This window comes from Rhipicephalus microplus, chromosome X (assembly GCF_043290135.1).
Source record: "Rhipicephalus microplus isolate Deutch F79 chromosome X, USDA_Rmic, whole genome shotgun sequence".
Classification (NCBI taxonomy): domain Eukaryota; kingdom Metazoa; phylum Arthropoda; class Arachnida; order Ixodida; family Ixodidae; genus Rhipicephalus; species Rhipicephalus microplus.
The window spans coordinates 338,056,122-338,082,282 of NC_134710.1; the positions used below are offsets into that span (position 1 = coordinate 338,056,122).

The following is a 26,161-nucleotide window of genomic DNA, read 5'->3' on the forward strand; positions in this document are numbered from 1 at the left end:
ACCACGATATGATTAGAGAGACGCCGTAGTGGAGGGCTCCGGAAATTTCGACCACCTGGGGTTCTTTAAGGGGCACCCAAATTATTGTAGGCATCTATTATGCGCTTCCTCCTCATCTGGACAGCCGTCAATCATCATCACCTGTTCTGGCTGACAGTCATCATCGTCTTTGAATTCTTTCTTTGAATCATCATCAGCCAGAACAGCTGATGATGATTGACGGCTGTCCAGATGAGGATGAAGCGCAAAATAAATGCCTACAATATATATATATATATATATATATATATATATATATATATATATATATATATATATATATATATATATATATATATATATATATATATATATATATATATATATATGGTATGAAGAAATACAGGGAGGTTAACCAAAAAGCAAGTATCTGGTTTGCTACCCAGCATCGAGGAAGAGGGAGTGGGAGACAGATAAATGAGGGTAAAGTAATGAAAGAGAGAAAGAGAGCTTGAAACGTCGACTGAAGCACGCATGGTAACACTACACATACAAGAGCTTACTGTTTTTAAAATAACTTCCCGTGGAGGCAATCGCTGACATAGCATCTGCCAGTATCAGTTCATAATAAGTTGCAGTCATCTAATATTGGCAAAACGCTCACTGTCTAGGCCTTAAAAGAAAAAAAAAACAGCCTGCAGTGTTAGAGTAAAGCAGTGATCGGTGATAATGAGGATTTATTGATTGCTGGTGCGTTGAAATGCACTCTAACATTTGACGTAGAGTTAACTTTCTTTTTTTCGCTAATGCAGATACTCCATTTTAAGTGTGGTGGCTCCCTTGAGAGAGTTTTTCTGTTTAGCTAAGTTTTCCATTGTGGGCGGCTAATTATAGCGGCAGACGACGCGCCTCGATCAGCTGGTTCAAATAAACGGATATGTGTATTTCTCGTCTTTGTTTTCTTTCGGGCGTTTGTAAGAGCGCCCATAAAGCAAGATTATGGTGCAGCGCATTATTTTGAAAACGTCGCGTGTTCCACGTGGAGTACGCGACACCCTCGGCGAGGAAGTAGTATCTGACCTTCATAGTGGTATCGACAACTCTGAAATACAATACAATAATTCAAGTCAAAGAAAATAAAAGAAAAAGGAAAACGTCATAAGGCTGTAACCAGTTGAAATTTTCCGGTTTACTGCCCTCTATTGGGGCGCCAGAAAAACGGGTAGAGACACAGGTGTGTTCACAGGGAAAAGAGGGGAGGGGGCAGCGAGGCAACCATTTCCCCTAGTCACGTTAGATGAGGCAGGCTCAAAGTCTGCACTATACATTGACTTCATAGGGAGGGGGGCAATGCGATCAACCTTCGCCCCCTCCCCTAAAAGGGAAACTCTGCGCACACGCACATGTATCTTGACATACAGGACAAGAGAGAAAGCGAGAGAAAGAAAAAAAGAGTGTTCGAAATAGCAGCGTTCACGAAGACAGGTTGCCTACAAGAAGTGTATTGCACAGTCCTCTCTTTCGATGGTTCGTTTCATCGCGGTGCTGTAGAATTCTTTCCTCGTAAAATTGCAGCATTCCTTCGTCGAACTAGTTGAGCACGAGCGAGACTGATTGTCTCGGTGCAGTGTAGAGCGAGGCAGTAGAGAACGCGACGTACGGTTTCGTCGGCCACCGCATGCTGTGATCACAGGCTGTGGTGAACGCAAGCCGAACGAAGTAACCTGGGCTCGATCTAAGGTTATTTTGATTGTATATATCTCGCGTAGTTGTCTTTCTATGCCGAACAAACAGACATTGTAGTTTAAAGGCAGCGATACAAAGAGATATTAAGGCTATTTTTTTTTTGGTATACCATTTGCCGAAACATTTCAGTGAGCACCACACACCTTTTACAGCTGTTCCTGCCGCAATGCATGCCAACTTAGTGAATTGTCAGTATCGCAGATGCCCCGCCGCGGTGGTCTAGTGGCTAAGGTACTCGGCTGCTGACCCGGAGGTCGCGGGTTCGAATCCCGGCTGCGGCGGCTGCATTTCCGATGGAGGCGGAAATGTTGTAGGCCCGTGTGCTCAGATTTGGGCGCACGTTAAAGAACCCCAGGGGGTCGAAACTTCCGGAGCCCTCCACTACGGCGTCTTTCATAATCAAATGGTGGTTTTGGGACGTCAAACCCCACATATCAATCAGTATCGCAGAATGGAAATGCTTGCATAAACGTGCCGTATAGCAAATCGCATTATTTGATTCAGCTGTCTGCTAATGTATATGAAACCACCGTACAATTTAAGCGGGAGAGCTTGCGTTTACCCTGCATATTAAAATGCAGGGTAAACGCAAGCTCCACGTTTGTCTTATACGCTTGTGTTTGTAGGTGTGGTGAGAATGCGGCGCCAGTTAATAGTGTCTTACAATAGTCATATAACCAACTAGCCCTACTGTCTTGTTCAATATAACAGCGTCACAGGAGAGATATTGAGCTACTGAAAGTCACAGCTCTCAAGGAATTTTTTTTCTCGCTCAATTGCTCACTAATTTCGCAGATTGTGCAGGAATATGAGAGAGCTGTCATCTTCAGACTCGGTCGCCTTGTCAAAGGAGGAGCACGAGGACCAGGTGAGAGTTTCAAACAAAACACACTTGCACATTGATCTTTTTTTTCTTTCCTTTTTTTCATAGCGTTCAAACAAACTCCGAGTCCTTTATTTACAAGGGCTCATTGAGAGCTGGTTGCATTAATTTAAATGAAACCTCATGATTACGAGCGTCTAGCAGCTTCCAACCCTCGTCTGAACTGAATTCAACTCTTCCCTTCTGCTTTCGTCCCCACCCATCCTCTATGTCTTTATCTCTGTAGAAAGCAAAACCGCCGCAAATAAGCGCATGATGCTATCTCATTGTTTAGTCTGAAGGCACGTGGTCGAAATTAATTAAACACTTGAATTCGCGCTACTACGTAGCGCATTTTCTCATTGGATAAGTAGGCGAACTTTGAAGTGACGATTTCTTTCTGGAACCCGGTTTCTCGCAGGCCTTTTCTTCATCATTCCTTGCATTGACAACTATACAAAAGTAGACTTGAGAACTGTATCCTTCGACGTGCCACCTCAAGAGGTAAGTGCTCTATATTTACAGGTAGACGGGGGAGACGCGACACGTAGCACGCTATAGACTGTTTACCGCAGCTAGTTTGTCTATGCAAAACTAGATGGCGCCACCGCGCTGAAGTGCCATGGCCTTCTCCTCGGCGGCGCGGCCGTGATGTGGCGTGTGGCGGCCGTGGCGATGACGCGACGACCAACGGCAATGATTAATCGCGGACGACACTTGCGTGAGGGTGATTGTAAAGGCGACAACAATTTTGTCTTATCGGTGATTAGTCCGCGATTGCTTAGCGACGAAGGCAGCACATACACGTATCAGACGCATAACAACCCGAGCAGACAACATGGTAGCTGTGTGTGTGTGTGTGTGTGTGTGTGTGTGTGTGTGTGTGTGTGTGTGTGTGTGTGTGTGTGTGTGTGTGTGTGTGTGTGTGTGTGTGTGTGTGTGTGTGTGTGTGTGTGTGTGTGTGTGTGTGTGTGTGTGTGTGTGTGTGTGTGTGTGTGTGTGTGTGTGTGTGTGTGTGTGTGTGTGTGTGTGTGTGTGTGTGTGTGTGTGTGTGTGTGTGTGTGTGTGTGTGTGTGTGTGTGTGTGTGTGTGTGTGTGTGTGTGTGTGTGTGTGTGTGTGTGTGTGTGTGTGTGTGTGTGTGTGTGTGTGTGTGTGTGTGTGTGTGTGTGTGTGTGTCAAAAGATAGTTTTCGTCTGTTTGCGAAGCATAATTTTTTGCGTAACGCGTTATTTCATGCTTCAAAGGACACCCTCGAAAGCGTAAGCACCGAACGCCATCTTTCGCGCGCCACAGCTGATTAACGCATTTAATATGCACAAAGAATACACTAGCGGTCACGTATTGCAAAGAAATAAGAGTGAGCATTTTGATCTCATTCCATCCACACAAAAAGCGTTGCTTGGCTGCATGTGCTGCCTGCCAAGCCAATATGAAGCAAAAATATCGAGGATTGGGTCATGTGGTAGATGATTAAAAACAAAGAACTATATGTAGCTTTAAACACAACGGACACGGAAAATGATGACGACAGGACATAATAACAGAGGGCTAGTGCAAAGTCTCTCTTATATTCTAGTATTGTTGGCTTTTGATCTTTGTCACCGACATACGGTCCTGTGGCTTCAAACGTTCCTTCGCCCTGCCTCAGCGGCAAAATTGTTGCGACTGTCAATGACTAAATCACTACCCATGGTCCTGTATTGCCCCACAAGTCCGTGTTAATCACAGGGGAGTTTAATTCTCGATGGCTCGCACAGATCCTGACCAAGGACTCGGTGACCGTCGCAGTGGACGCTGTGGTGTACTACCGCATCCAGAATGCCACCGTTGCCGTGACCAACGTGGAAGACTACGGGCGCTCGACTCGCCTCCTGGCGGCCACTACTCTTCGCAACGTGCTCGGTACCAAGAGCCTCTCTGAGATCCTGTCTGAGCGCGAAGCCATCAGCCACACCATGCAGGTAATGTGTGTGGTGCACGTCTGATAATTCCTGTGTTTTACGCTGGAAGCCCAGTTTGGTTGAAAAAAAAAAAAACGTTATACTGTGTCAAAGAGAGAGCGAGAGCGCTTTCCGGACTAATTGCGGCCACCCGCGTTTTTTTTTTTATGGTGCTAGAAAATCTCACCGTATTTCGCTCCCACAAGATAACTGATTATATTTGATACCCGTGCACCGTGTTCAGGAGAAAATCTTGGTATGTCACTGAGCTACCGTGGCGTATAGGTGTGATGACTTCTGAGAGTGAAGTCAAGATATTTGTACTTACGGAATTCTAGCATTTTTCAGGGCTGAATTCGCTTTTCTAACTGTTTTTTTTTTATTTTCTACACCTTAGCGCAGCCGTCCTTTGATTAAAAAAGGGTATTTATTTCTTAGCAAGAGAGAAATAAATGAAAGGAAGATGCAGGGAGGTTAACCTAGAAGAACTGGTTTGCTGCCCTGTACAGGGGTGGGGAAATGAGGGTCGGAAAGAGGATAGAGAGAGATATATAAAATAAATTAGGGAAAAAATACGCATTCACACACATGCACGGCGTTCCAATCACAGACATTTGGAGAGGCCGGTTGAACGCAAGAAGTGCAGGAGTGCCTTCAAAGCCTTGTTCTGCAACATAAAAGCCTGTCTGTAGCCAAGGATTCTTTGTTCCGAAAGAGTCAGGTAGTCCAGTTCGTCTATTGCATTGCAGAGTGACTGTCTCTGCGAGCAGCAATGTGAGAATTCACACAGAATATGCCAAGTTGTTTTGTCTCTGCCACAATAGTCACATTCAGTACTGTCGGCCATCCTTATGCGGAACGCGTAGGCATTGGTAAATGCCACTGACAACCATAACAATAGAATCGGCGCACTAACGTATGGCCGGACGAAATGAACGCATATTCTGTTCGATCTTTAGGAGTCACTTAGCCCGCGTACCGTTCAGCGAAGGAAAGATTAGAAATAAGAGGGGACACAGCCGTACGCATGCGCTCAAGGGGGCAATCGTGTCATCGCTTCATTTTATTTTTTTTTCTCCCATTGTGATGTTATCGCCACTCCTGTCATAGCCGATGATGGGCTGCAGTGTGTAGAAATTGAACAAAATGAAATAAAATAAAGATCTTATACTTTAAACGTTCTTCTTTGGATCCGACCAACAAACTTTGCCCCCCCTCCCCCCCCCCGACATTTTAATGGAAACCCCAGCGCACGCCTACGTACAACAGCATTGGGCAATGTATCCAGCTTAGCGGCAAAACCGCAGCATTCTGACGTCAATGCTCCTGAACAGCAGGCCGCTTTCTCAATTGCCGGCCGTTAGGGCCTATCGTTAAAGGTACAATGCAAATGCGACCGTGTAGCATGGGCAAGTTCTCTACACTAAAGCACCGCGTGTATACATGGGGTCAAAATGAACAAGAAGGCATTCACGCGAGTTTGTTTTTTTTCTTCATAATCATCGTATGGCCTCCGACTGTAAATTATCAATGAAAAAACAAATGAAAGCATAACAGTTTTGATGGCCGAAATGCGTATCAGTTACCACCTGGAACGCTGGCGTGCTTATTCGTCACTAAATGAACGCGCTCATGACGCCATATAGGCAGCGTGACGGGATATCAGTATACGCTTGAAATTAATTTCATGCTGTGCTAATTTCGCAACGTGAATTGTTCTTTTATTTCAATTGCATAAGCGGGAATTCGTGGCAAGGTGACGGTTGCCTTGGCATGCAGAAACCTCATTACGAAGATGTCAAGCCACAGACGTCGCAGGAGCTCTGAATGGAATGCATATAACGACTCGCTGCGAGACACTTCAAAATAACTGCAGCTTAACCTATCCTGTGTCCTGAATGTCGTAACGGGGTGCGCGTGAATTGTTAGGAAGCATTCTTGTGCGTTCACGTTTAAAATCACATGATTGGGAGAGACGCCCTACTGGAGGGCTCCGAAAATTTCGACCACCTGGTGTTCTTCAACGCGCCCTGACATCGCACAATGCACGGGCCTCCGCCATTTCGGCTCCATTGAAATACAACCGCCACGACCGGGATCGAACCCGCGACCTTCGGGTCAGCTGTCGAGAAGCCTAACCACTGCGCCACGGCGGCACCACAATTAAACGTCCCAGTTGATGCGCTCGCGTGCATGCACCTCTAAGACAAAAAATATTTTTAAAAAATGCGTGCGCTGTTGGACGTTTCTCTGTAACTACGCCGTGTCGTAGGGATAGTAAGTTACACAGTATAGGATGGTAAGTTAGCGCAAAGGCAAACACAAGCAACTATTCGTGCCCCGCCGCGGCGGTCTAGTGGCTGAGGTACTCGGCTGCTGACCCGCAGGTCGCGGGATCGAATCCCGGCTGCGGCGGCTGCATTTCCGATAAAGGCAGAAATACTGTAGGCCCGTTGTTGCGCGTCGCGCGACCACAGTCTGCGGGTAGCGGGGCCGATCGCCGTCGCTCCGTCGAGCCAAGGACTAGGGGAGAGCTTTGAGAAAACTTAACGGATTTATTTACATCTTTACAGTGAGTTGTCGAGATGACAGAAGAGAAGAGAAGAACTAGTGGTTTCACAAACCACGAGCGTGGTGGTTGAACTTTACATAGTTCAGAGCGACGTCCAGCACTCTGCCGCGTCGTTTTATGCCCTGTCGGGCTCCTCCTCTACGAGTCGACCACCAAACACGCACACACAGGTGAGGGGGGGCGAGCATGCAAGGTCCACGTGAACACTGCACTGTGGTGGCGCCAGCAGGGCTCTTCCTCGTCGTGTGTGTGCCGTTAGTCGAGAGTGCCCACGATCCTGGCCGCATACTTCAAAGGGTCCGCCGATTTTGTTCGCTCAATTAGCGGGGCGATCCGCGGCAGCCGCCGCGGTCTCCCCCAGGAAGACGCCGTCCCTGTTGTCCTCTCTGTGGCGTCGCGGCGTCTTGGCGACACTACGTCTCGTCCTCCGGCAGCAGGGACAATGCCTGGCGGGCATAGGCAGTCGGCCGGTCGGCTAATTGACTGCGGATTAAAGAAGCGCCGCTCTTTCGAGAGGTGCCAGGTTCGTGGAATCCTCCGGGGAGAGCCCTTTGACCAGCGCCGTCGTCGTCTGCTGGTTAACGCGCTAACGATGCGTGGCCCAGGCGGGAGATAGAGCGGCGGCTCCAAAACCCTCTTTGGCGACATTCCACCCCGTTGGCGCCGCTGTCAATCAGTGGGCGCCGTCTCGTGGGGCCGGCCTCTGTTGCTTCCTCTGTCCAGCCGTGGCGAGACTGTCCTTTCGGCACTAATCCGGCGTGGCGAATGACCCGCTGGGTCAAGGCATAGCTTGATCGCTACAGCTCCTCCGCCGACGGGAAGATCTCGGACGTCGGGTAGTATCAGCTGCTCGACGGGAGAGATCACAGTAACCGCAGTCTCCCAACACCCCTGAAACCACAAAGACCAACCGCTAGAACCAGCAAGCGCCGGCAATGAGTTTTCGGCAACCAGGCCGGTCTTTCAAATGTGCCACAATGCACCTACGCTTTTTTTTTTCTTTTAAATGGCAACCACACTAATACTCTTGCCCATAGCTAAAAATTTCGATTACTCCAAATACCCCTTAAAATCATTACAGAAAAACGCCCCTCAACTGAACACAAAAGTAATCTTAGGTGCAATACTTATCAAAACCACCCCACAACACTTGCACTGGTTTATGCTAAAACCGTGCGCCAATTGTTCTCAATTCTCATAGCGCGTAACGACTACACCATGACGCCAAACTTAATCATTTTACGAAATCATCTGGTCTATGTTAATATCTTCTTCCTTAAATGCCAATTCAAGCCACATCCACATGACAGTAAAGGCATACGATATTTCACTAAACCTTTGAAACACTAAAAAAAATATAACAATTTTTCTTAGTTTTTACCTTCTCGGTATATTTGTACTAATGATTAAATCACTTTTACTAACCTTCATCCTTTAGCTCAGTGGTTTTTTCTTTTGAAAAAAATTACACCGCATCACGTAACTTACAAAATTTAAAAGACTTGAATACGCATCTTGACGTACCACTGAGTAACAATATTTAACACGCCTGTGCAAAAGTTACTCGAACTAACCGTTCCCCCTTTCTCAACTAGATTCTTTTGAATCGCACCCGATGGGGTCGTGGTCCCGGTAGTTTTCGAGCACGCCAAAAGCTACAAAATGCCCCAACTCTAAGCAGTGCACTGCCGTCACACCTCATTTTCCACTTCGGCCTGTTCCCCTCAGGAATTTGAAAGGGACGTGAGGAGCAGGGGTGAAACCTGTGCCGTTTTTCTTTTGTGTTCTCTCCTACGCGGTATTTAGCCACTCTGGGCTTTTGACTTTCACCCACCGGGCAAGGCCGCTTTCCCGAAGTCGTCGAACGCCACCGCGCTTTTCGTTGGGGTAACGCACCTCGTTTCCCCCCTCTACACCTGTCTCAGCGCTGGCGCCTCCATGGGCGCCACCAGGGACGTTTCCTGAAACGGAATAATGGCCTACCCTTTCGTCTTTCTCGGGACAGAGTGGGACCTGCCCTAGGCTTAGGCGGTGCCGAACGCTTCCGCTTCTTTCTTTTTCGGCGATGTTTGCTTGCCTCTTTTCTCTCGATGCCATCATCATGTCGCGTCGTGACCTCAGGAGTTGGGAAGCTCGTTGGAGCTGGTGCTAAGTCTTGCCTCCCGCTAACGCTTTTCGAACTCTGCGTCACGACGGACTGTCGGGCCAAATTATCTTTGTCAACGCTGATGAAATCATTAACTGGGCCCTCTCCGATGGCATCGCTGCACTCCTGAAGCATCGCGTTCTCTCTCTGATTAGCCACTGTGCTAACCCTATCTGCATGTGACGATCTCGAGACGTCCTCTCGAGGCATGAGCATGGTTTCCAGCTCCTTACTGAGCCCATTATGGCTGCTGGCACACACCTCATCCTCGCGAGGACCGTCTTTCGATACTGTCTCTACCTCGAGACCGGCCAAGACCTCGTTCTCTACATTCTCTACATCGATGCATTCGAGAATATGCGGGTCCTTTTCTAGCGCGATCTCTGGTTCTTGCGCTTCCTGACGCGCCTCGCTTTCCGACTCCCGTCTTTCAGCTTCACACTTTCTTTCAGACTCTTGCCTGAGCTGCTCTTCTTTTCTACAGACAGAAGTTCCGAATAACCTGAGCATTTCTGCCTTAACTACCTCGTAGTTGTTCACGTCCTGCTCACTGAGTCGCGCAACAGCTTCATCTGCCTCGCAAGGCAGAACCGTTAGTAGCCTTTGACACCATGTGTCTCGCTCAAATGACAGTTCCTCGCACTTACGCTCAAATATCCTAAAGTACCAGCCAATATCTCCTGAATCTGTATATGGCTGCATGTACCTAGACATCCAGTACTCGGCCTTCAAGTTGCGATAAGGTACCACTTGCTGGGGACAACTGCCTGACCTCTTTCTCAACTCGAGTTCTCGTTTGCGGATCGCAATCTCGTGCTCCAGTCTTTCTATTTCACGCTCGCTTTCCAAGCGGCGTTTCTCCCTCTCAGACTGCTGTCTTTTTGTTTCATGCTCACATTCTAAGCGACGCTCCTCTCTTTCGCACTCACGCTTTTTCTCGCGCTCCTGTTCCCGTTGCTTTTGAATCTCGCTCCACGTTTCTTTAATATCTACACTGCTCAGATTCAAGCCATCGATAGCGCTAACAATTGCGTGTTTCTTCATCCCCGCATCTACTTCTGCTCCTAGCTCCTCCCCCAGAATCAGGAGCTGATTCTTCAACAAACGCTTCCAATCCATGACAGAGAACTAGTGTGGTGCTGCTCACTCTCTACCCAGAAGTTCCGTAAACAACTGCTTCTGTGGTAGCCTCTACCAGCGAAAAGATTGCACTTCTTTCTTATCAGCCTGGCAACCAAAAAACCAAAGCCAGCACTCACCAGTCCACAGCTGCCAGTCTCCATGATCTCGGCGTGTTGTTGATTCTCCATCCTCCCGGCTCACATCCAACCGCTTGCCATCCGTTGTCGCGGCTCGGAAGGAAGGTCGCTGCTGATGGCATCCCACCGCTGCCAACCAGTTGTTGCGCGTCGCGCGACCACAGTCTGCGGGTAGCGGGGCCGATCGCCGTCGCTCCGTCGAGCCAAGGACTAGGGGAGAGCTTTGAGCAAACTTAACGGATTTATTTACATCTTTACAGTGAGTTGTCGAGATGACAGAAGAGAAGAGAAGAACTAGTGGTTTCACAAACCACGAGCGTGGTGGTTGAACTTTACATAGTTCAGAGCGACGTCCAGCACTCTGCCGCGTCGTTTTATGCCCTGTCGGGCTCCTCCTCTACGAGTCGACCACCAATCACGCACACACAGGTGAGGGGGGGCGAGCATGCAAGGTCCACGTGAACACTGCACTGTGGTGGCGCCAGCAGGGCTCTTCCTCGTCGTGTGTGTGCCGTTAGTCGAGAGTGTCCACGATCCTGGCCGCATACTTCAAAGGGTCCGCCGATTTTGTTCGCTCAATTAGCGGGGCGATCCGCGGCAGCCGCCGCGGTCTCCCCCAGGAAGACGCCGTCCCTGTTGTCCTCTCTGTGGCGTCGCGGCGTCTTGGCGACACTACGTCTCGTCCTCCGGCAGCAGGGACAATGCCTGGCGGGCATAGGCAGTCGGCCGGTCGGCTAATTGACTGCGGATTAAAGAAGCGCCGCTCTTTCGAGAGGTGCCAGGTTCGTGGAATCCTCCGGGGAGAGCCCTTTGACCAGCGCCGTCGTCGTCTGCTGGTTAACGCGCTAACGATGCGTGGCCCAGGCGGGAGATAGAGCGGCGGCTCCAAAACCCTCTTTGGCGACATTCCACCCCGTTGGCGCCGCTGTCAATCAGTGGGCGCCGTCTCGTGGGGCCGGCCTCTGTTGCTTCCTCCGTCCAGCCGTGGCGAGACTGTCCTTTTGGCACTAATCCGGCGTGGCAAATGACCCGCTGGGTCAAGGCATAGCTTGATCGCTACACCGTGTGCTCAGATTTGGGTTCACGGTAAAAAACCCCAGGTGGTCGAAATTTCCGGAGCCATCCACTACGGCATCTCTCATAATCATATGGTGGTTTTGGGACGTTAAACCCCACATATCAATCAATGAAACAAGTAACCGTAATGAAGCTATTATTTGTAAGTAAACCAAAAGAAAAAACAAGAGGAAATAATAAAAAGTAAAGCCCCGTTATAATTTTACGGCTTTTATTCATCGCAGAATGACCGGGGTTTATAATTACGATCGACGTGTTCTGAAGTCGCACTCTGCCTCTCGCGCTGTTGCATCAACTGCGCTGGGCACGTGTCGTAGATATGACTGCGGCGGGTCAGCAGGGCGACGTAATTCAGTTTTTGGCACATGTTTATATGTTTGCAGCAAACAGACGGACGGAAAGAAAGAAACTCGGGGACCCTACATGATTAACAACTAGCCCCGAGTCGAGCCATTGTATAGTGACGACGCACTCGTGGCTGTTGATGCGTAGAGTGGCGGGCGACTCGGTTCCGAAAGCGCCACTGTACGTACATGTATAGAGATAAGCGAGTGTGACCTTTTGGCCTCCACGATTAAGAGGCGGCAATCGCTTATCGGTCAGCCGCGACGAAAACACTCCTCGGCCCCCCGCAGCGCGAACGTCATTTGCTATTTTGAGATCGCGAGTGTATGTATGCTACAGGGAACGAATACCAAGATGTTAGAACGGACGTATACCGTTTCCGTGTGCCGTAATGAACTACCTATTTCTGCAGTCAGTTGGTTCATGAAGTGTGCCTCAGCATTTTACTGAACTGGCTATAGAATGGCTGTCACCTTTGAGAGGACGAAAGGTGAATATGGGCTGCGACGAATTATTCACACAGTGTCGGCACCTGAGGTTTGCTCCTCTATTAAACATTTCGCCTCTCATGCTCCACTTTCTCCTCTTTCCTACCGTACAGCTCCTATCAGCTAAAGCGTACACCCGCAGCAGGTAGGAAAAATAAATTAAAATAGAAGGATTGCAGGGCGGCGTACAGCCGTAAAACATTTGCAGCCTTTTCCAATGTGAAGCAAGATGTAAGTTTCGCGTGGTAGTAAAGTGTGTACTACTCTTTCATTCTTATTTTCCAGTGTTTACTGGGTGGCGATTTCGAAAGTTATTGGTCGTGGATGTTTCGGGCATGTAAGCTACGTCAGCAGTGATTATGTAAAAATAAGCGTACACTCGCATTCGTGCGGAAATATAGAGTTTGGGCATGTTCTTTCCTCCAGCTTTTGTGAAAATCGTTACCACTTCGAACCTATACCGCGCGCGTGCTGTCATGAATGACAAAATGCAGCCGTGCAAAGCGTTTGGTGTAAAGCGAGTGCGCGTCAAATTTTAGCATGTACCGCCAACACGTCAACGCACACCCACGCATCGTGGTACACCTCCACATTCTTGAACAAGGCAAGAAAAAAGCGGTTTTCATTTAGGACAAGGGACATGACGGGAGGGTCACTCTCTCCCCGCATGTAAACGATAGGCATTTAAAGATATGTATGTATACTGTAGCGAAACGTCGGGGATGTTTAAGAAAAAAGGGACACGAAGAGGTGGGAGCAACTCCGCAAAGGAAAGCGATGGACAGTCAGCACAATGACTTTGGAGAGCACTCATTAGGAGGTTCATTTATCTAACACAACTTGAGGTCGCAAACTGCGCTGGCCAAACAATACAAAACATATAGCCTTGCATGACTACCCTGGTCTCTGGTGGTGAGATTCGCAGTGGGTTCAGAGCTTGCTTACATCAAAAATCTCTGAGTCCCTGCCTAACAGGGTTTCTGAAGCATTCAGGAGGACGTATACCTCACGGAGATCTACTGTTTTTAATCACTTTTCAATTGTCTTACTCGTACCAATCAGGCAAACCGAACGCAACCAATCACAAAAGCAATTTATGTGGTCGCGTGAATTCTGCTTCGCGACAAAACTACTGCAGATTGAGTGGAGCCGCCACCTGGCGGCAACTGGCTGAAGAGCCTAGTGTGGATTTCTCCCCGCGTCGTCTGCTAGCCCCGTCGTGTTTGCATCTGCGCGCATACGTCATGCACGTTCTTAAAGCGTGGCTTGTTTGGTTATGTTAGCGCGAGTTTACCTGCTCGTACGTATGCCTAAAACAACGGGCGAACGGATTTGGTCTTGCTCAGTTGTTAATGCACTGTAATAAAATCAGTGATGGCAACTTTCCAGAGTGATTTGTATTGTCGTCGTATACCTCCATTTACCAGACTCGTTTCAGTGTAGGTGCCGCTTTCCGCTTCAAGCAAATTGTAAGACGCAACTGGTAGCGTCCCAAATATGCGGACTATTAAATGATGTGTATTGCAGCCTTTTAGCGACTCGGTTGTAAACAAAAACGAGGCTCTAGGCCATGCACTTGCGCGTTGTTATTAGTGTATAACTACGTCACAGTAGTTATCGACTATGCGATGAGCTTAACTTGTGCTTAACAGGCTGTGGTACCACTACATAGAAATATTACTAACAAGTAAAGTGGTCCTGCGCAGTTTCAACTTGGGGCGAAATTTGATTGATTTATTGATTGATATGTGGGGTTTATAACGTCCCAAAACCACCATACGCATATGAGAGACGTCGCAGTGCAGGGTTCCGGAAATTTCGACCACCCAGGGTTTTTTAACGTGCATCCAAATCTGAGCACACGGGCCTACAGCATTTTATTTTCAAATGGGGCGAAATATACGCATACTCGTGTGCTTAGACTTAAGAATTCTTTAAAGAATCGAGACGTTGAAAATGAATAAAAACGGCGTGCCTTACGTTTATGTTGTATAACTTCACAAGAATGTCATTTTTTTTTTCACATTTTCAACGTTTGTGTGACATTGTTATTGACTGACAGAAGGTAACGGTTATTTTTCGTTTGAAAAAGAGAAGAAAGAAAACATGCTCGCGCCATAAAATAACCAGACCTTTGTTGTATCACTGTCATGCACGTAATTCATCGATGAAAGTTTCCTGCGGAACTATTACAAGCTTTTTATACTGGTGCAAGAACGTGTGCGTACCTGGTAAACGTCAGTGTAGCGCCAAGCCTTGTCATCACCTTAGCTTTCCTGACTAGATTTATCGACTGTCCCACATTTCATGGTGAATAGAATGAGAAAAAATTGCGCAAGTGCATTCGTGCAAACAGTCGTACTGAATTCATCGCACCAATATTCGGGTATTTTCTCTCTCTCTTTCTTGTATGCCGTTGAGCAAGGAGTAAATGAATCAGTCGCGCTACAGCGGCGTGCAGTAGGCGGAACACAAGCTAAACACGTTCAAACAACACAGGAAAAGTGTGATTCAGTGCGAAAGCGCGCGAACGGTCACCCAGGGCGAACCTCCCTTTCATAGGCAGAATGTAACTCACTCGCCAGTTAGTAACGTTGTAGTAACGTTTGTGGGCTTCGTGAATCGATTCGGCATAGAGGAGCGTAGACATGACCAGTAAACTGCTGTCGACGCATTTTATTCGCCGGTAATCGGCTCAAACCGCACGCAACGAAGCGCCACAGGGTGTATTTGTATATACGCAGACGCCGATTGCCTATATATACCACGGGGACAGTGATCTCACCGCTATTAGCAAGCGGTCACAACGCGCGCACAGGCTCTTGAATTTCAGTCTCCGGTCGTGCCGCAGCACTTTCTGTGGCTTGCCTGTTCGGTTTGGGCTCGGGGCTCAAAGGGAGCGACCAGATGCAGCTTTTCCTTCGTTGGCGCCGACTCCTTGTCTTAGAGGTCTTCTCCAATGGCAGTCGGAAAATAAAAGAAAGTCTTTGACAGTAGTCGAAAAGGGAAAAAAATGGTGACTGCGTAACACTGTTTTCACGGAAATATACAACGCTCGTAACACACCAGTCTTTCGCGAGGATCTACTTGGAAACTGACTTTCTCCCTTGCATGCTATCATGTCTATAGGGAGGAAACAGTGGCAGAACTAAATAAACCAAAATTCTGTGAAAGAAGACACACGTCGTGTGGTTGAGCTAGTTAACCAGTTTCGCAAGCCGCACACAGACAGGCGCATGTACATATCGTGACAGTCTTAGGGCGTCCGGTCCGCGTTCTAAATACGCGGAGGTTTCGTGTTTGCTTAGTTTTTTTTTTCGCTTGTGTTTGCTTTCAGGCCGATGTGTGTGTGTGTGTGTATTCGTTAGCATCCAAGCGTCAATAAATAGTCAGGCTGTCCGACGAAGGGAATGCCGAAAGCCATCCATCAAACCCTCCGGCGTGTAGCGCGGCGAGTTGTTGAGAGAGAAAGAGGGCCGGGAGACGTAAGCACTCACCGCGCAAAGAAGAATAAACGAGCTCGCTGACAGCGCACATCGGGCGTGCTTTCCACACCTCCGCGATTCCGGCGTCGGACGCTTACCGCAGGCTTGGCCCTCGTATAAATCACTCGCCTCGCGCTGCCCTAACCCCGTAAAACGGTTCCGCGCTGCGGCGCGAGGTCCCACAGAGGGTGCGCGCAGAAATCAACGCCGGCCTCCTCTGCCTCCTTCTTGAACTCCCCCCTTTTTCTTTTGCTCCTCTCGTAAACACTGCGCTTAGCGCCTTCTTGAACGGCCTAATGCGTGCTAAAATTGCGTGCATTGCTCTATGAGGTTATCAAACGCGATGACCGGCGACACGAGCTCTAGTTACTCTATTATACACACTATATGTCGGGATGAGAAGTTTCAACGAGCTGATGACGGTAACTGATGCGAGAAGAGATCGAAAAAGTGTTATCGGTAAAGCCAAAAGTTTCGACCAGTGGATTTGCCCACCCCTGGGAGCGTACTTGAGAGCGAGAATGCCCAGTAACTTTAGTCATATAGGCGTGCGCCGGGGTTCTGCATTAGGGTATAGTGAGGGTCGAAGTTTCAACCGCACACCTTCCTCCACCTCCGTTGGTCGAATATGTCAGCAAATCACAATGAACTCACAATTACAAACGCAGTGTTAATACGTGCTTCTTTCAATGAAATAACACATTTCGAGCTCTTATACCGAGGTGAAAACAGGTCCCACTGTCATAGCGAGGTGAAAACAACGGTCCCACTTAGTTAACTGCTTTGACTGTTCTGTCAAGCCTTGCTTCCTCTGTCGTGCCTTTCTTTTTTGTTTTTTTGTTGATTAGTGCTATTTAGTTTCGTGGCGTATGAGTAATACAAAACTTCAGTTGTAAGTCAGCGCCTGTGTCAGTATTTTTTTTTTGTGTTTGTCCGTTCTCGTCATTACGCGCCGTTTTTGCCACGGTTCTATCAACCATATCTCTTTAGTCTCCGATCTTCGGAGAATAATTGTGGGAAGTAAAAAGTTCTAGCGATGCTAAATCAGTGATACGCAGCCGCCGTTGTCGTCAGAGGTATGTAGGGCCATAAGACTACACATTGAACTATGATGAGACAGGTCTAATTGAGTGAACGTATGAGACAGACTTGGTGCCACCCTCAGATGATTTTTGTGTTGGGGTAGGGGTGGAGGTGGCGTCACCCTCCCCTTTCCCCCTTCCCGCGGGGAAAACCATGATCACTCTATCGGTATCAGCCATACTACTCGCAGTCTTGACAAAAACAAGGCAGAATTCTATTGTTAATCGAGTACTTATAAAACCCAGACATTGATTTGTTCACTGCGTTGAAAAGCAGCAGCAGATAAATAGCAGCGCGCTAACGTAGTTGGCAAGGTTAACCAGAACTATAAGCAGACTAAATATGGACACCAAAATTATGAAAAGGTGGAGAGAAAAAGCAGAACCACAAGACAAAAAACGCAGAAAAAGAATGTCACAGAGTGGTTGCACATTCAACTGAATTAGTTTACTTAAAGTAAGCATGTTTTGTAGCCGTACTTTTCTTGCTTGCGATGAAATAACGAAAGAAGAGAAATTGATGAAGGGGCTCTTTTTTTTTTCAAATGAAACCAAGGGACAGTTAAGCCAAAGAAAGCATGAGGGAGAATGTTTTTCTTTACTTTAGTGTTATAATTATGACGTAAACTGAAATGAATTGATTGTAATAATAAAAACTTTTTATTGACTAAAAGCTTTCTGAGCAAATGAATTAAAGTAAACTAAAAAGCCAAACACACATTTACAAGTCGTTAAGCATTTTCAGACAACGTGTATAGGGCGTTTATATTTAAACAAGCCAAATGCAGGTATGAAAAGTGGGCCAAGAATGAAGGTAGGGTAAAACACTAATTTTTTGTTGATGTTTACTTTGCGAACACTAGTTGGTACGAAAATTTGTCAATCATCGAATAAAAAATTTAGAAGCGTGTGCAGCTTACATTTACATCGCACGCCAAGAGAGACACTTGTAATGGATTACTCTATCATATACTTACGAAATGTTGCCGATTTTGATTTAACCCTTGATGGACATCCTGAATTAAAATTATGCAAGTGTGTGTGTGTGTGTGTGTGTGTGTGTGTGTGTGTGTGTGTGTGTGTGTGTGTGTGTGTGTGTGTGTGTGTGTGTGTGTGTGTGTGTGTGTGAGTGTGAGTGTGTGTGTGTGGGGGGGGGGGGGGCGTGCATGCGTACGTGCATGCATGCATGCATGCAGAGTGCATGAAAATAACATGAAAGTGTTTCAGCGCTCTCTATTGAGGATTACAGCAATAAAACAGCGCACGCTTGCTATTGGGGTACATATCAGGGAGGGAGAAAGGGAAGGGGAGCTGAAACACTAGTTATATGTTATAATATGTACATGTTATAGGCAATCAAGTTTGTTGCGCGGCAGACTGTACTTCAATCGTTTCAATTATGACCGGGTCCCATTGCACGGTGCCTGTTCTTGTTTATACATTACGGTCACGTGCAGCATGCGGCCACATGCTCGCTGCCGTGTAAACGTTTCCATCTATAGCATTCAGATTAAGCGCTTATTATACGATACGCTCGGTCGCCTCCGCGCGGTGCAGCGCACTTCCGGTGCTTTGTGGCAGCGAGCACATCGCGGGCATCTACGCGGTTGTTTCGCGTTTCCCGCCGAATGTAGGCGTTGCAGTTTAGCACCACCCTGCATCGCCGTATAAAGCAAAGCGTTTGGAATTACAGTTCGAACTCCATCTTACAAAACCAGCTAGGTTTCACGAATTGGCCAATTTAACGAAGAAATTTCAATTCACCGGCAGATACCCATACGGTTTATGTTTTTTAATCAACTCGAATTAATTAGCTATATAACGACTATAAACCCGATTTAATGAAGCTTCTTCAGATAAACGAGGAAAGAACGCAGTGATTTTTTTTTTCTAAGTTTGACACGTGGGTTTTTCTTAGGGGGTTATCTGTTACGCTAACGTGTTAAAATGTCTAACTGCCCTATCCACGACCCTTTTTTTTATGAGGCTGCACGCAACCACGGACTCGGCAATCGGTAGCGTTTTCAAGAATCAAATTTTGCCAGGTGTGGTGGTGGTTTGCTGTCCCTGTAAGCGCCCCCACAGGAACACGCTGGTTGCTTTCGTTATTATGTGGTTTATGCAAAAGGCGGCTCTGATCGTCTCTTCACAACTTTCTTACTGGTCCCGCTCACACAATAACAGCACCTGTTCTCCCCGTCCTTGTATATCGGCCGCTCGTCACAGCTTAACGCGACCTTGCCTTCATCGCCCAGGACATGGGAGGCTCCATGTCCGGGCTGTCCTCGCGGTATTTTCACTTGTACAGGCGTGAATTAGTTTCAGATAAAATTACGCGGTAGCTTTCGGGTATCTCTACCTTACAGTTTTAGGTCTCGAAGGACCGGAAAGTCTCTTTCTCTATTTTACGACCTTTCTGGTTTAACTTATTAATTCGAGCGTTAAATATAATTCGAAATGTAGGAACTTTTGAGAACATTTTGTTGCACGTTTCTAGAACGGACATCCTAAAAGAGACGTGATCCCTTGGATGATCTGCTAAGCAATAAGAGGATGAAGAAAGATAGTGAGCAGATTCCGATGCGGGAGTCAGTGTAAGAGCACCGTTTGTAAAACTGCGCAGAGCAAAATTCAGCCCATAAAAAAACAAAAAACACGCAGTGTCATTCAGCGACTGATTCGTTCTGTAATTCACCCGTTGTTCACCATGCTCAACGGTATATGAATAGTATTGTCAAGTCGTATACTAGAATCGTTTCCTGTGATGATGATGATGATGCATGATCTTCTAGAAATTTCTTGTGTGTCTGCATCCGATGCGTCGAAGCCGGACGACGGAAGCGTTTGTATGGTATGTGAGTGGACAACAGGGTGTGTTGGTACTAATGATTCGAAATATAGTAGTAGGCGCAAAGATTATGGATGAAAAGGGACACACACACACACACACACACACACACACACACACACACACACACACACACACACACACACACACACACACACACACGCACACACGCACACACACACACACACACACACACACACACACACACACACACACAGAGTCTGGGATATTAGCCTGTCCTGTGACAAGAAGTACCGAGGCCAAACTGAGCAGGGCATAAACGACAGGCTCAGACAGCATTGGAAGAATGTTAGAAATTGCAGAGAGGCTCACCTGACAATACATTGCAGTGATGGCAAGCGTGTACCAGATTTTCGTGCATCCCTCCATTATTGCAGTCGAGGCAAGTGAAGCAGATTATTTTTGAGGGAAAAAGAAAAAGATTATTTAGCCGGTAATCGTTGCGTGTGATTTGCGCATGTTAATTTCAGGAACGTTGGTGATATCTCAATGCGAATGCGCAGCAATGAAACGGTACAACTCTGCATAAATAGTACCCGCTTTTTCTTGGAATAAGCATTGTTGCAAGTGACGCCCTGAACGTCTTCATTGCGCCTACTGTTTCCAATCATTTGAATAGCGCCAGAAATATCACTTCCTCCGCTCATCGCTTCCTTTGGGGTAGCACTAAAATTGATTCCAGGGGACGGAAACTTGCCCACTTCGCCTCACGCTAAGAACTTCACATTATGAATGACGGCAGTCCAACGTATATAAGTGGTTTTAGATGCAGCCGTTGTTTGGATTTGGCGCTGGTGTCATGGCAACACACTCAAAAAGTGCGATGGTTCACCGATATTAAGACTCACGGCAGTGACCATATTCCAACGTATTTGAAGGTCACAGGTTTCGCAAGTTCCTCTTCTTCAGTTTACTGAAAAGTTAACTGGTCAATGTACAAGACGAAGGTGGATGAGGCATGCGAAGGTGTCGCGTGCGGCCTGGAGGAGGTAATCGGAAATGTAAAGGAAGCGGTTAAGAGCACCATTACGCACACATGAAAGCGCACAGAGTGTGATGTGGAACTGGAGTGATTACGTACGATTCGGAGGCGGGCTGAGAGGAGGTACTTGCGCACTAGCTCAATTCATGACCTCAGAGATGCTCGACGTTTACAAAAGAAAATTCGACATTGAACAGACAAGCTGGATGGCCAAGGGTGGAGGAAATTTCGCGAATCACTCGATCCTCCCAAAGCAATGTCCCTTATATGGCGAATGGCACGTGGCCTTGGGTCGAATCCACCACAACGACATCCATTCAGCTCACTGGCTTTCCAACAAGGCCGCCTGCAAGTTGACATTGTCGAACATTTCTGCGTGAGGATTGCGGGTGATGTGACCACCGTGAGTGATGAGGTTCTTGGCGATGCTCCTATAGAGCGTGTCCCTGGACTAAATGTGCTTTTCTCACTCGAGGAACTGGACGCGGCCCTAGCTACTTGCAGACTTTCATTGTCACCTGGGCTGGATGGCATCACGTATGCTGCGTTATGCTATCTTGGAGGACGGGGCCGGGACCTGCTACTGGAATGCTACAACCAGTCATGGACTGACGGCGTCATCCCTGATACGTGGAAATCCAGCCGCTTGGTACCGATTCTCAAGCCTGGAAAATCGCCGCTTGACCTCGCATCATACCGAACCACTGCGCTGTCTAGCTGCGTGAGAAAAGTAATAGAAAGAATGGTCCTCACACACCTCGAATGATACCTAGAGTGCTACAATATACATCCAGGGGCTATGGCTGGTTTTTGACGAGGCCGTTCTTCTATAGACAATGTCATCGACCTTGTCACCTCTGTGCAACAACAGAAATCTCTCAAGCGCATATCCATGGCAATGTTCCTCGACGTGAAAGGGGCCTACGACAACGTAATGCACGACGTCATTCTCGATGCCTTCGGAAATATTGAAATTGGTTGAGAAATTTTTAAATGAATTCGGAGCTACTTATTGAAAAAAATTCTTTTTCATGTACACTGCCGAAGGCCTCACCATAGACCATTAAACCTCTCGTGGTGTCCCTCTAGGTGAGGTTCTCAGCCCTACTTTGTTTAACCTCACAATTATTGGACTTGCCCGAGTTCTGCCTCGATCAGTCAACCTTTCTGTGTACGCCGATGACATCTGCATCTGTTGCTTCAGCAGTGACGTGACCCAAGGTACGGGCAAGCCTCCAAAAAGCATCGACAACAACGTCGAAGTATCTCCGTGCTCGAGGGAAACTGTCGAGCAATGTGTCTTAGTTCCCTTCACTCGCAAGGCGATGTTCTGGTATCCTGTTTCCATCGAGAATATCAGAATTTCGTATACGAGACGTCGTCGATTCCTGAGCATCATTATTGACACAGATCTTTCGTGGAGTGCTCACATCGCCCAATTGAAGAAGAGGCTCAATTGCCCATCTAATGAAATTTCTCGCTGGTAAAACTTGGGAAACATCCGTGTCAGCCATGCTTGAACTGTACAGAGGGTATTTCTTGGGGTATTTTTGGTATAGCACACCTGTGCATTCAAATGCCGGAAAGACCAACATCCGGCTCCTGCAAAGCATTCAAGACCAAGTTCTTCGCACATGCTTGGCATTGTCTAAGTGCGCTAACATGGTCGCAACTATTCCCATTGCCAAAGATCATCCGATTACGACCTATATAGCTGACGACACACTCCGGGCGCACATTCGCCATGTATCCCGACTGCCTAACCACCACCTTGCTATTCTGCCACTGGAAAGACCGAAGGCAGAGTTCTCCAGAGTAGTGGCGGCTAACCAGCATTCCGTTTCCTGGAAATTCTCACCTGAAACCATACCACTTTGCCCGGAGTGGTGCCTGCAAAGACCCCCTGTACACCTTCATGTCCTGGGAATAGCCAAAACGGCTAGCCTGTCATCTGCAGTCCTCAAGCAGATCTCATTTGACCTTTTGCATATATCATATGAAAGCGGGACTCATATCTATACGGACGGTTCTGTGTTAGGAAGTTCGACGGACGCTTTTGTAATTACATCTCGGTCAATCACCGTCAAGTTTAAGACTTCACACGTCACAACGTTTACAGGCTCCGAGCTTGCCACCCTTCTAGCCACAAGTAGATTTGTTATGCGAGAATCCCCTGCTAAGTGGGCTATCTTCTGCGACTTCAAGGCGGCCCTTCAACGTATGCGAATTCTACGACGCAGGAACTACCATTAGATGGTATCTAAAATCAATGAAATCTGCCATGGCGCCACTAACAAAGGACATGACATAATCTTTCAATGGCTGCCTAGTCACTGTGCACTGTGAGATTGGTGGTAACCACCTCGCCGACAACGCTGCCCGTTGTGCCCACGACGAAGCACCCACACAGCTCATGTCAAGGGTTGATGCCGCAAAAGAACTTCGGCGCATCGCGCATTATAGCACAGTTATGCATTAGAATCTTCCAATAAACTCCACTCGACGCCCACAGAACCTCGCTTCATTACTTCAATTACAGCTGCCATCAAAGACTTCGCGACAGGACGCTACAATGCCGTATCGGTTGTGGGTTGGCGTTGCCTTCACCAATTCATTGAGTCATCGCATTGGTATATGATTGACTCCCCGTGATAACTGCCGCTGGGTAGAAACTCTCGACCATGTCCTGTGCCATTGCCCAGACTTTGAAGCAGATCGCCGGACTCTCCAGTGTGCCTTAAGGAGACTGGATGATCGACCATTTACTCTGGAGAAGATCTTCGGAGCGTGGCCTTCACGTACTTCAGCCCAGAATGCCACACGAGCCCTTCTACAATTCTTGAGGGCAACGTCACTGTGCGACCGCCTGTTAAACCTGAACTGTGTGTGCGGTGTGCGTGTTATGTGTAATGTGTATCTCCTCCTTCTCTCTCTTTCTCTCCCTCATTCTGCTCTCCCACGTGTAGGGTAGCAAACTGGACTTAGTATAGTTAACCTCCTTACCTTTTTGATATTTTTCTTCTTCTTCTCTCTCTCTCTTGTTTTTGTGGGCAACATTTTCGAAGGCCAATTCTAGTTCGAGACACGAATGGGCCGTTACTGACGTCACGTCTGCGTCATTACAGTGACGTCAAGGGAGGCGTTTCGATGTTTGCCTCATCGCACCACTTAAACAGATCTTGAACTCGCGTGCAGCCGGCGTTTCGGGATGCTGCACACTGAATGCGGCCGCCCCAAGCCTGGCGAAAAGTATCGGTATGCCGTGTGCATACACATACACACACCTACACCTCAAGCCCTCGGGATGAAACGGACTGGAACAGATGCCGCTGGTGGTGCGCACAACTCTGGGGAGAGCGTGAAAATACGAGGCGCCGGCGAGGCTTTGTTATTCTTGCTCGCGATTTGCGCAGTTTGTTTATTGACCAGTGTGCGAGCGATCACACCTTTCTCGCTTCGTTTGTTTGGTCGGCGCATATATTTACTTTCGCGCGACCTTTTCTCTTGCTTCCTCCTGCTGCGATTTCTTTCACTCTCTCGGTCAATCGCTTTGTTTGCCTATTTCTCGAGCCGGCCTTTAAGAGTTAGGGGAGTGGGACGCCTCAAAACAAACAGTGAGGCTCCTATTCAGTCACGACGGGTTCAAATTTGACAGGAAGCTGCGACCGGGCAATTGGCGGTGGTTCCGCTAAATTCGCTGCTCCAGTCAGCCTGTGCAGGCAGGGTCTTCCTGGCGAACTTGTACACTGGCGCTTGCACAGAGGAAATCAGACTGCTGTTTCTGTTACCGCGGTTGCTATATCTGGACTCCATTAGATTGCGCCGCGATGCTGTCGTTGTCAATGACAGTATGGGTCAATGCGATGTTTGCCGGCATGGCATCCTGCGATGCTAACCCTTAGGCATCATTTACTGCTGTTCGGGTGCGCGCGCGTCTATGCGTTGGTGTGCATGTCTGCGCGCGTGTGTGTTACAACATCTCAACTACCGCAGTGCACAGAGAGAGAGAGCACAAGGCAACGAGGCACGATGCGGACACTAGACACATCTTACAGAGTGTCGTTTCTCCTCTCCTATATAGCAGTTAAGATATCATACCAACATGGATTAGCTCACGTTCCTTCAAGTGTCCCAACAGCCACCGCTGGTGAACGACTGCATGGCTCGACCATCTGTGTAAAATGCAATATCGCGACATGTTTCGCATCTTTAGAGTTTCCATACCCGTCTTCCTTCACCGGCATGATGCTCATGACCTGCGCAGGCAAACCTGGATGAAGCCACCGACGCCTGGGGAGTGAAAGTCGAGCGAGTCGAAATGTGAGTACTCGCACAAACGACGGGAAGGCCGTCGATTCAGAAGTGATGAGAAACCGCCGAACGGGGAATGTCGCTGACGCCAATGTTTCAAGAAGGGCACTTGTCCAAAACGTTAATTGGCTCCAGTTCCCTGTTCATCGATCTCTCATCACTTCAAAGCTCCGTATTACCCAGAACTTTCGTCTTGTATCGACTCAGCAGGAAGTTTGGCGTGGCACCATAAAATTGAAACCGAAATTCCTTTTGAGCCTAATAAAGTGGCCTAAAAAAGATGTATTTGGTTCAACGATTAATTGATTGATATGTGGGGTTTAACGCCCCGAAACCAGCATATGATTATGAGAGACGCCGTAGTGAAGGGCTCCGGAAATTTTGACCACCTGGGGTTCTTTAACGTGCACTCAAATCTGAGCACACGGGCCTATTTCCGCCTCCATCGGAAATGCAGCCGCCGCAGCCGGTATTCGATCCCGCGACCTGTGGGTCAGCAGCCGAGTACCTTAGCCACTATAGACCACCACGGCAAGGCTTCTGTTCAACCATGCGTAAGCGCGCGTAAGCAGATAAACTGAGCCTTATTCAAAAGTTTTTACGAAGAGTCATAACTCTGTCATATATAGCTAGATGCGTGGTTTGCTGCTATCAAACGTCGAAGGCCAGCCCACTGGTTTTCCAACAGATACATGGTCTACAAACTCGTTGGTTTTTTCGCGTTCTGCGGCACAGGCCAGTTTGTGACAAAGACTAAAGTTGCCCATTGCGACGTAATCGGCGTGAAAATCGATAACCAATGCGTGGACCCATTCTGTTCTATGTCGCACAACTAGCGACACGATGACACCTCGGCGTAAAATACTTCCTTCTGATCTACTTTTTGACGCCAGTTAGAGAGACGTAACTGTGTTGCCTTATTTGTTTCTATTTAATTCACCCTACTACTTGTGGTGTGCAGTCACAAACGCCGTTGATGAAGCGGGTGCGTGCTAAATCGCGTTGTCGGTAATATAG

At 47.8% G+C, this 26,161-nt stretch overlaps 1 protein-coding gene and 1 non-coding gene across 5 annotated transcripts in view; both read left to right on the forward strand.

The window, feature by feature from the left end:
• LOC119161219 (stomatin) overlaps window positions 1-26,161 on the forward strand; it is a 173,755-nt gene that overhangs the window by 116,241 nt on the left and 31,353 nt on the right. For all 4 annotated transcript variants that reach the window (XM_075879723.1, XM_075879724.1, XM_037413584.2 and 1 more), the window contains 4 exons: window positions 2,521-2,593; window positions 3,009-3,091; window positions 4,346-4,549; window positions 25,098-25,153. In XM_075879723.1, coding sequence (XP_075735838.1) covers window positions 2,521-2,593; window positions 3,009-3,091; window positions 4,346-4,549; window positions 25,098-25,153 — 416 coding nt within the window. The remainder of the gene's footprint in view (window positions 1-2,520; window positions 2,594-3,008; window positions 3,092-4,345; window positions 4,550-25,097; window positions 25,154-26,161) is intronic.
• Window positions 1,934-2,006, forward strand: TRNAS-GCU (transfer RNA serine (anticodon GCU)). The gene has a single exon. It is a non-coding gene; the product is annotated as a tRNA-Ser (tRNA).